General features: G+C 29.3%; 1 protein-coding gene across 2 annotated transcripts; it reads left to right on the top strand.

The window, feature by feature from the left end:
- Positions 1-3,524: 3,524 nt before the first annotated feature.
- Positions 3,525-8,694, top strand: LOC117920350 (YTH domain-containing protein ECT4-like). Of its 2 annotated transcripts, none has more exons than XM_034837817.1 (9): positions 3,525-3,812; positions 4,289-4,365; positions 4,465-4,609; positions 4,693-4,742; positions 5,633-6,214; positions 6,664-7,251; positions 7,343-7,555; positions 7,627-7,785; positions 8,009-8,694. In XM_034837817.1, exons 1-9 carry the CDS (start codon positions 3,785-3,787, stop codon positions 8,249-8,251), a joined length of 2,085 nt encoding a protein of 694 aa, XP_034693708.1. In that variant the 5' UTR covers positions 3,525-3,784; the 3' UTR covers positions 8,252-8,694. The 2 variants fall into 2 exon arrangements, with proteins under 2 accessions (XP_034693708.1, XP_034693709.1); XM_034837818.1 differs by having other exon boundaries at positions 3,527-3,812; positions 7,627-7,773.
- The last annotated feature ends 3,036 nt before the right edge of the window (positions 8,695-11,730 follow it).

Raw genomic sequence — 11,730 nt, forward strand, 5'->3', positions numbered from 1 at the left:
ATGGAGGAGCCCAAACCAGCCCACATTGGAATCCTTAGGGGAGAAGAAACTGACCCATATGTCATTGACAGTGAAAAATAACGCGCTTTAGAAGAAAATGTATAGAGAAGATTCTCAGAAATAGCATGGAAGGGATTCTGGAAGGATGTTTATCTTTGGGAATGGGTGATTCAATTGGGTTCCTTGGAGGAATAGTTGGAGCCTTAGACTAGCAGGTCAAGTATTAGATTAGTTGCAACTTGCAAGTACGGTACATAGTGATAAGATACACGGTTTGGGGACTTTTTCAAAAAACTTTTGAAAGTTCAAAGTTTGTTTTTTTCTTTAATGTGATTAATTTTAATAATTTGTTTTTTTTTTTCAAAATTTAATACAAAAACAATAATAATTTGTTTTTTTTATAGAGGATAAGGGCATGTTTAATAATTAGTTTTTGAAAACAGATTTTGAAAATTGTTATCCGGTTTTTGCAAACCAAATTTTGTTTAAAAACCTAAAATGTTTTAAACTTGTTTTTAATATTTTAAAAAATAAATTTAATTATTTTAAAAAATAATTTTTATATATAGGATTCTATTTTTAATCATTTTACATATTTATATAATTATTTCTTAAAACAATACTCATAAGATAAGTAAAAACGATATCAAACAACTAAAAAACATTGTGTGAAAAGTTTAATTTTTATTTATTTAAAAATATATGTATTTTTTTTCATAAATTAGATAATTATCTTCTAAAATGTTTTTTTACTTGATAATATTAAATAAAATTATCAAAAAAGTAACTTATCGTTTTAATTTGATAAAAGTATCGTACAAATAAATATATTATAATTTTTTTATATTATATAATATGAAATACAAATCATTTTGAAAAGAATTTTCACGATCCCAAGCAATAAATAAAGTATTTTTAATTTTCTAATTAATAATGATTTTATATTTTTGTATCATGTAAATCCACCCATCTTCTATTTTTTTTGAAATGGATAAAAATCTTATTAGTTGACATAGATTAAAAAACAATTAAAACTTTTTTTTAATTTGAAAAAAAGTATTTGTATTTTAAAATATTTTTAAATTAATGAAAGTTGAAAAAAAAAATTTATATTTTTTCAAATCAATCGAGACTCACTTTTTCTTTAGTTTTTATATGATGCAATACATCACATCAATCTTATTTATAATTTCCAAAAATATATAATTTTGTGATATGAGAATTATCTTATAATTTTAATTCAAAAATATTATAAATATAAATACACATTAAATCATGACTTTATTTATTTATTTATTCCAACTTTCACTAACTCATACCCATGAAGACAAATACTAACAATAAAATCAATTGTAGCAATGACATGAAAATGAATCAAAGTTTGAATTATCACCCTAAATATTTTTTTATTTAAATTGTGAAAAACAAATATATGGTTTTTTTTTTCTAATTTGATAGAATGATGGCAATTGCCTTGGAATTATACACAATTCAAAAAATAATTTTCAAATAATTGTCTGCAAGGTACCAAAATAAAATCAAGGTACGACCATGGAGGAGTTAAGTGGACCTTTCGAGTGGGCCCAGTAAGGCCCATTGGAATTTTGGTGTCTAACCATTTATACTGGTATTTCCCTTAGCCCCTAAGGAATCTCCTTTTTGACTACTACGTATTCCACCAAAACAAGATAAGCCAAACAAGAAACAAAGTCTTCCACATAAGTCTTTAGGATTTGTTTTAGGGTAGCCCTCTTTTTCATGCCTTAATAAAGAAATGTTTCATATAAAATATTTGGTTTGTTTGGTAATGTTTTGAAATATAATTTTTTTTAAATTAGTTATTTTTTTATAATAAAATTATATTCCAAGACTCAATTTTGGAAAATATTATTATTGTTTTATTTTTCTATTTATATAATATGGTCTTACTTAAATATTCCTAATTGTGTTCATTTTTCAGAACACTCTACAAAAAAAATATTTTAAAAATACCTTTAATTTATTTTGTTTTTAAATAAAATTTTAGGGCCTATCTGGTAGTTTTATGTTTTTCTATAACAAAAAAACATAGAACACATATTTGATAACAAAAAATTATTTTTTGCTATTCAAGATATAAAATACGGTGTTTTCTATATTATTTTTTACTTTATTTTTTCACTTGTTTTCTGATGACCGCGTTATAAAATAATTATATAAATATTAAAAATAAAATATTAGATATAACATTTATTTTTAAAACATATTTAAAAATAAATTAAAAATATTTGAAGTTTCCAAACATACTTTTATTCTACAAAAATCAAATAACTCTGGTTTCAAAAACTATTTTTATAATTATTTTTTAAAACAGTTACTAAACATTTAAAATTAAAAAATTATCAAATATTTTTTTATCCTCGATTTGATATATATATATATATATATATATATATATATATAAGGATTTGAAACCCTACAAATTCAAATTCAATCATTTTGTTAATTATTTTAAAATAAGATAATTATCCTTCAAAATTTTCTTATCAAAACCACAAAAGGCCCGGAAACAACTTCATACAGCTGGCCCATGATGCAACATCCCCAAGTATTATTGGTACCATATCAATCCTTTTCTCATTTGGTTGTATTTTGTAACTTGTAATTTGCTTTTGTTTTTTTTTCCCTTTTACATATATTTTTAAACTATCTTTCCCCCTTAACCAATTAAAATTTTGGTAAACACTACCACATTGTAATAGTAATTCAACCTAATATGAGAAGAATTATTGAATAGTAAGATTAGTTATTGTTTCATTGAAAAACGTAAACTTACCATAAGTTGAATTATGACGGAATATCTTTCGGGAATATCTTTCAACTAGAAGCGATAAGTGTTCCCACCCCTTGATTGCCGACCCTCGAGAAGGTCTACGGGCCACATGTCATTGGTTAAACCCTTATGATGATTAACTACTGATAATTTCATTAAAATAGTTTATTATCTAAAAGATAGCTTAAAATAATTTTGTATTCAATGAAAATTTTATATACATTAAATATTTATTTGAAAGTTCTTTCAAAGTAGTTTTTGAAAATCAAACATAGCTTTTAAAAGTTTTTATGAGTCTATCTTCTTATTATTTTGAAAAATAAACGGATACACGTATTTCCTAAATTGAATATTAGAAGTAATTTTTGTTAATTAATCAATAATTAAACGATATCTTAATTAAGTCTTAACACTACTCCTTGAGATTTATGATATAGTTTTTATAAAAATCAATAATATGCTTTAAATTAAAGTGAAAAGCTAAAAAAAAATAAAATTGGTTGATGGGTATGTGGGGTGTGTATGGGCTACAAACACCCAAGCGGAGCCCAGAAGGAAAAAGGCCCAAACCCTAGAAAGAGTATAGAGTTCAGCGAGGGGGTTCACATTCTCGACTGATTAGGGTTTGAAAAGAATCGACTAGAAAGTCTGAAAATCTAGAAACATAAATAGATAAAAATCCAAAAAAAGAAAGAAAGAAAAAAATATATCTCCGGTTTTGGAGGCAGAGCCGTGGTGCTATTTGAATCACCGCTTTTCTCAATAGTCTCTCTATATAACCCCTTTCTTTCTCTCTCTAAAACCCTCTTTCTCTCTCTCTCTCTAAACCTCCCAAAACTCTTTGGCGGCTACCCTTTCTGCAAGCCAAACACCCATCTATCCCTTTTCGCTCCATACCATTCATTGTTGAATTTCTAGGGTTTGGGTCGCTTTGGGTCTGCTCCAGAGTTCGTCTCAGCCGTCGATCTCGTCATGGCAACCGTTGCCCCGCCGTCTGATCGTATCCTTACTCGGGTCGGCTGGTTGTGCTGTGTTTTTTTGGGTTTTTGTTTTTTCTCGATCTGTTCGATCATGGGGTTATTGATTGGTTGAATTGTTCGATTCTTTTTTTATCCTCTTATTCTATTTCGTGTGTGGGTTTTGCTTGGGTTTATGCGTATATCAGCAAGGGTGTTTTTTGCTTATATGATTTGCGATATGATTGGAGAGGTCCTCTAGGGTTTAGTATATGTGGGCTTACAGATTTGTTTGTTTGTTTGTCTTTTTTTTTTTTAATTCCTTATTTGCGGGTGTTGTAGACTTGTACTTGTTTAATATTGAAATATATGCAATTTAGGTTTGTTGATACTTTTTATGCTAAAAAGTAGTTAAAAAGGAAAAGAAACAGAACTTGGAATCTTGATACTGTTATGTCCTTATGAACTGCTAATTATTATGAAATTTGGGCTGTCATTTCCTTTACCCTTTCTGTCACAGAAGCTGCAGATTTACTGCAGAAGCTGTCATTAGACCCCCAGGCCAAGAGCCTTGAAGTATCTGAGCAGGCTAAGAAGGTAGTCTTTCTTTTTTATCCATTTATACTACTCAAAAGTTATTGTTTTTAAACTTTTATTTCGGTATTGATGCGGGTAAACATATTTTCTGCGATTCAGTTTGTGTCTGTTGATTCGGGTGATTTGGCTAATGGTTTGGGTAAACCATTTGAGCGATCCGCCACACATTTACATCAAGATTTCGTGGATCCAAATATGTGTTACCTTCCTAATGGATACCCATCTACTTATTATTTTGCACCAGGTAATTTGTTATGATAATTGTTCACAGATGACCGATGTTGGAAATAATATATGCTTGGCGTGATGTGGATTTTTCTTATACAGGTTATGATGGGCAAATGAACGAGTGGGGTGATGGCGTTGAGATGCCTCCTGTAAGTTATGCCAATTTCTCATTTATGTTTGTGTAGATGATGTGTTGACCATTTGAAGAGGAATTGCTCATAATGGTGTCTTTTAGGCATTTCTTCTGATTTGTCTCCTTTTAGGTGGTGTGAATATAACAATTATCCTGATGGTAGGTGTTAGTATCTTAGGATACAAGCACATCCAAAGTGTGTGTGTTTATATCCAAGATATATTATTGTGTTTAATTTTGTTTAATTTTTTTTTTATGTGCATCTGCACAACAAAAGTAGTTTTCTAAATGGAAATGTATCCCTTCCCTAGTGTCAAGGTTCCCCACTGGGTTGTTAAAGCGTGTGTTCATATCCACGATACATTAGTATGTTCCATTTTGTTTCATTTTTTTATATGTATATGCACAACACAAGTAGTATTCTAAGTGGAAATGTATCCCTTCCCTAGTCCCAAGGTTCCCTACTGGGTTGTTAAATTTGCTATGGTTCTTTTTTCTGGGAATGTACCTGAACTGGGAATGGACCAGCAGCTTTCATAATGATATCCACATAATTTCTAACAAGTCTACAATCAACCTAAGCCGTTCAGGGGTTGCTAAGCCATTACAACCTCCACCGGTTAAATTTTTTAACCCATGGCCCTACTTTTTTCCTGACCAAAAAAAGGGTTGTACTCCTGTTTCAAGGTTAAAATGGTGATAACTTCTAATTTTGTTAAAAAAAACCCGTGTAAAGCTTTTTTCTAGCTTAAAAGTTACAACCTATCCTCTTAATATACCATTTTTTTTTTTGGTACTAGTGGTTTTATCTATTGTCAGTTTTGGATGAGAGTTAGGTGAACTTTATGCATAAGTTTAACTACTGTTATGAAAATAGCTTTTCATCAGTTATTTTTTTGTTGACAGGGTGTATACGGTGATATATATCACCATGGTTTTGGTTATCCATATGGAACGTATCCCCCACCAGGTTCACCTGTTCCCACCATGGGACACGATGGTCAGTTGTATGGACCACAACATTACCAGTATCCTACTCCTTATTACCAGCCTCAAGCTCCAAATGGTGGGCCTTATGCTCCCAGCCAAGTCACTGCTCCCCAGGGGGATGTCTCTACTTCAGTTGCACCCGACCAAGTTCCTTTATCTGTTGAAGCGGCTAAAGGGAATACAAACAATCTAGTAAATGGTGGGAATGTGAATGGAAATAATGGCCCAAAAGCACTTAGACCGAGCCACCAAAACTCATCTTTAAGTTCAAATGGTTCCTATGGAAGGGCATCACTGCCAACAGGTGTTCCATCTTCAGGTTATCAGGATCCAAGGTTTGGGTTTGATGGAACTAGATCATTGATCCCTTCAGCAGATATGTTTTCTGATGGTCAGTCCAAACATGTAGCAAGTGTGGGTTTCTCATCACCAGTTTCTCATGCCAACAACTTTCCATCTGGAAGGAATCAGAATTTTCGCCCTATTCCGCAACTGATGGTATGTAATAGATAAAGCATTTGACAAACCATTCCAAAATTGAATGACTCCATTTTTGGTTGGCATCTGAGTCTTCAGATTAGTATATTACATTCCAGCTTATTTTAAATGGTTTTTTTCCCTTCGAAGTTGCTCTGAGATTAGGCCATTTGATATTTACTTCCAGTAAGAAATATATGTAGAGTTGTTTTCGAGTGGTGTAAAGAGGGGAAAAAAAAAAACAATCTTTGTTTCAAAATCACTTCTATTTCTCATATTGTTAATTTGTCACATGACGTTCTCTTGGTTTTACATGACCAGCTTGTTTGTTTAATTTTTATAGAAGTTGAACTTGGTTTTCAAACTTTGATTTTTCATCCACTATTTTTAAAATGATTTTATGTTATTGTATTTGTGTTCAAACCATTTTATTAAAACTTGACTTATTGATCTGATCACTGGGTTTACAGCATGCAAGGGCGGCATCTGGCTTGGGCCAGGCTTCTGGATTCATGAGCCGCATGTACCCAAACAATAGGATGTATGACCAGTATGGGAATGCATTCCGGACAGGTTCTGGATTTGGATCTAATGGCTATGATTCAAGAACAAGTGGGCGTGGTTGGTTGACTGTTGACAGCAGGTACAGAAACAAGAGCCGAGCCAATAGTGTCCTTGGCTATGGGAATGAGAATATGGATGGCTTGAATGAACTGAACAGAGGGCCTAGAGCCAAGGGTTTTAAGAATCAAAAGGGGTTTGGACCTGTCACATTAGCTGTCAGGGGCCAGAACCTCCAATTAAATGGGAATAATAGTAATAGCGATGGTAATTTGACTCTGGTTCCAGACAAGGAGCAGTACAACAGAGAAGATTTCCCTGAGAACTACTCAGATGCCAAGTTTTTCATCATTAAATCCTATAGTGAAGATGATGTTCATAAAAGCATTAAGTATAATATGTGGGCCAGCACAGCTAATGGCAATAAGAAGCTTGATGCAGCATATCAGGAAGCACAAGGAAAGTCTGGCAGCTGCCCCATATTTCTGTTATTTTCAGTGAGTATCTGTGGTTGGTTAGCTTTGTTTGAGTTCAATTTAATGTGCATTTGTGTGCTTGGTTTTACGCATCTCTCCTCTCTTTTTTCAGGTCAATGCCAGTGGGCAGTTTGTTGGTGTAGCAGAGATGGTGGGCTCTGTAGACTTTAACAGGAGTTTGGAGTATTGGCAACAGGACAAGTGGACTGGTTGCTTTCCTGTGAAATGGCATGTGATAAAAGACATTCCAAATAGTTTGTTGAAGCACATTACTCTTGAAAACAATGAAAATAAGCCTGTCACTAATAGCAGGGACACACAAGAGGTGGGTATGCTCTTCCAATCCTGCTAGTTTGATTACAAAGGGCTTTCCCAACAGTTGAAAATTTGCTGCAGGTTAAATTTGAGCAAGGCATTCAAGTCCTCAAAATTTTCAAGAATCATTCAAGTAAGACGACCATCCTAGATGATTTTGGGTTTTATGAGGCACGACAGAGAACAATGCAGGAAAAAAGGGCTAAGCAACAGCTGTTTCAAAAACAGGCAAGAATCTTGGTGCATTTTCTTTTCCCTCTGAGCAACTTCTATTCCCATTCTATTTGAGATATTTAATCTGCATTTTAACACTTTCCCATCTTTGTTTTTGCGATGTTTTTACAACTGCTTATCAATGGAAAATATTGTTTTCATTTGGAGACAACGTTCATGTATGGTTGGGACCTGTAAATTTCCTGCTATGATTTGATTATGCTTATAGAATGCTGACCTTGTAAAACAGGTACGGGATGTGAAATCCACTGATGGTGTTGCAACTGATGATAAAGACAGATTACATCAATCTGTGGATGTTGCTTCATCGTTGATCAAGGAACCAACAGGCCCAGTTAAGGCTAATGGGGAGCTGAAGGCACTGGAAGAGATTGGATCTGCTGCAGTGGCCGATGATGCTCCAAAAAGCGCCAAACAGGATGTATTGTCAGAGAAGAGAGTTGTACCAAATGGGGTTGCTAATGCTTGCTAATTGTTTATTCCTCTTCGTTGGCCCATTCCCTTGCTCGCGAGAATAGTCTGACTGAGTTGGCGGGCCTTGAGGAATGGAGGTACAAGTTTTGCTTCTGTAAAGCAGTATACAGAATCAAGTTCTGACTTTGTTCAACAGTTTGGGTGCTGGCTGGCCTTCTTCAAAGAGGGGGAAATAAAGATACAGTGTAGGGGTGTGTGGGGTGGGTAGAAAGCCCTCGCAGCTTTATCATACTTATGGTAATACAGGTTGGACTGCTTAGAATCTCAATTTCGAGGTGTTTTTTCTTGTTCTTTTTAGTTTTTAGGTTTTAGTTTAGGATTTAATTTTTTCTTTGTTATTTCAGTTTCTCACCTTCCAGTTATGTTGCTTGTTGCAATTTATGTTTTTTTCTTTCTTTTCCCCTTCTATGTAAAAAGCTAGAGTCGTCTCTCTTTCAGCTTCGTTTTTAGAAAGATTATCAGGTGGGTTGGGGGGTATGGAGGGGTTCAATGGGCTATTTTGAATTTGGAAATTTCAAAAGGAAAAAGTCACCAGAAAATTTGATAAATATATATAAATAATTTATTAATTTTAATTTATTTATTTATTTTTTTCATTCGAATTAGTTTCTTTAAAGATTAAGGTGGGAAAATTGATGATTTAATTGGAGAAGAAAATATCAATTATGATTAAGATTTATGTAATGATTCGGTCGACAAGTATTATCTTTAATGTAATATTTTTGCAATTTGTTTTCATATTTACCTTTTTTGTTCTACTTGAAGGTATGCGGTCCTTCGCTTTCACAAAATCCAATAAAAATGTATGTTTCTTTTTAGATTTATTATTGGACCATCCTAATGTAAATATTAATATCCTAATGTGGGTTTTATCTTCATTTAAATATTAATTTATCATTTTGGTTTGATAAAAGTATTTTATAAATAAATATATTATAAATCTTTTATTATATAATATAAAATACAAATTATTGTGAAAAAAATTCTCAGGTTTTTAAGTGATAAATAAAATGTTTTTAATTTCCTAATTAATAATTATTTTATATCATGTAGTGTATAAATCTACTCGTTTAAAATTTTGTTAGTTGACATCAACAATAAGATAAGAAATTTTAAAAATAAAAAATATAATTAAATCTAAAATGCATAAAAATTAAAATATAAAATAATTTTAGTTTTATTTTATTTATTTTATAGTTTTAATAGCATTTTTAATTTTTAAAATTTCTTATTATATTAATCTCAAATTAGTTTTTCTGTTAAAAAAATTGTTAAGTGGTATTATTAACATATAAAAGAGTCATTTTAACAAATAGTTATTTGAGATGTGAAAAAATGTATATATTTTAAAATGTTTTTAAATTTGTAAAGGTAAATATGATTTATAAAAGTTTAGATTTTTTTCTATATTTTTAAAATTAGTGGGTAAAAACCGTTCTTTCTATAGATTTTATCTACAAAATCCCTAATATGAAATTCCAAAATTACACGATCTTTTGTAGGACTCTCTTAAAGAACTTTATTTTGTTGAAATGTATTCACCCTAATTTCCACTTTGAATTCTTTTAAATTTCAATTTAATTTATACCTTAAAATTACCCAAATTTTCTTAATTTTGAATTAAAAATCTATACTACCTATAAAAGTAGGAGCTATTTTTTCACTTTTTTTATTTCTTAAAATACCCTAATTGACACTAATAAATAACTTAAATGATAATTTAATCTTTTTAAAATAATTTAATCTTTTTATTTTGTTACGCTTTTAAATTATTTGACGGCAAACCATTCTTAAAATTGCTATCACAAATTTAAAAGATAATTCAAAATTTAATATTTTTCATACTCATAATCAACTTAAATGATAATTTAATATTTTCATTTTCTTAGAGTTAATATAAGTCTTTTCTTAAATTGTAAAAGATAATACAAATTTTGGGAATTTAATTTTTTCATTTCTTATGATTAACCTAAGTCATTCTTGAAATCGGTATCACAAACTTAGAAGGTAATGAAAAATTTAATCTTTTCATCTGCTTCCAATATTTATTCCATCAATAATACTTTAATTTAATTTTTTAATTACTCGACACAAAAGAAATCTGTATTTCATAACTTCATTTTGATTTTATATTCAAATTTAATACTTTATTTTAATTTTATATTTAAATTCAATATTGAAAACTACTCTTAATAAACTATAAAATCAAATATTAATGTTTATGAGAAACCTCTCAAATTGGGCATTCATATTTAGTGTCTTCTCGAACATAACTACTTCATCCTTCATTCTATTTAACAAAATGATGATATAATCTACCAATACGATGTTTATTAGTTTCAACCATTGATTTTGGTTTGTTTATAATATACATGTAAAAAAATCTGATTACAGTAAAAGGTCGTTATAGAGCGTTTTTCAAATTGGATTTAAAATTGAGATGAAAGATAGTTAAAGTTTGTTTGAAACTTTCTCATAAATCATAGTTTTTTTTTTTAATAACAAATTTGAAGCATTTTAAATCATAATTGAGTGTATTTTAAGAAAAGAAAAAAAAATGCATTTAATATTTATATCTATTATTAATATTTTATTTTTATTCTAATATATATTTTATTTCTTCAACAAAATAAATTATTTAAAAAGAATTTACATGAAACTTTTTACTTTTTATAACCCGCGATTTTCATTTATTTTGAGATATTTGAATCTTTTAAACTTTTTATATTTAATTAAATAATAGTGAATCAATAATAATACTTATTATATTATAGATAATTATTGAATAAAAAATTTCATAATTCATTTACATTATTTTTTTAAAAAAATTTAAATTCATTAAGAAAATTATTACATTATTTTAAAAACACTAAGATTTTGATATAACATTTACCAAAATGATGAAAATTTTTCTAGAGATTTTAATTCTTTTGATTTTTTTTTTTAAATATTTTTAGAACAAAACTTATTTGTCTGCTACATATTCTTCTTTTGATTGAATAATTGATATATTTTATATTTATCTTTGATATAAAATTATTTAATTTAATCTAATTCTATTTTTATATTTACAAACAAAGAATAATAATAAGTTTTACAAAATATATAATGGTTTTTAAAAACAAATTAAAAATATAATTTTTAATAACATAATATAAGTCAATGATTTTTTCATTTTTAAATTTGGTACAAAAAAATGTGATCTTATTTATTTTTTAAAATTGGTTTCATATTTAATTAAATTATTTGATTTTAATATTTATATAATTTTTATATAATTTTTAAAATAATAAATTCACATATTAATTTTTTTATAGAACTTTTTTCATATTCGCTTCGTCACGTGTACATTCACCAATTAATAATAAAATTTCGAATATTTTCACATATATATTTAATTACATGTTTTTTATTTGATGGTAAAACCGCCTTATTTTCAAAAGGCGCATTCATATATAAGTAGAAAGTGGCAGGGTT

The sequence above is a fragment of the Vitis riparia genome, chromosome 8 (assembly GCF_004353265.1).
Source record: "Vitis riparia cultivar Riparia Gloire de Montpellier isolate 1030 chromosome 8, EGFV_Vit.rip_1.0, whole genome shotgun sequence".
Taxonomy (NCBI): domain Eukaryota; kingdom Viridiplantae; phylum Streptophyta; class Magnoliopsida; order Vitales; family Vitaceae; genus Vitis; species Vitis riparia.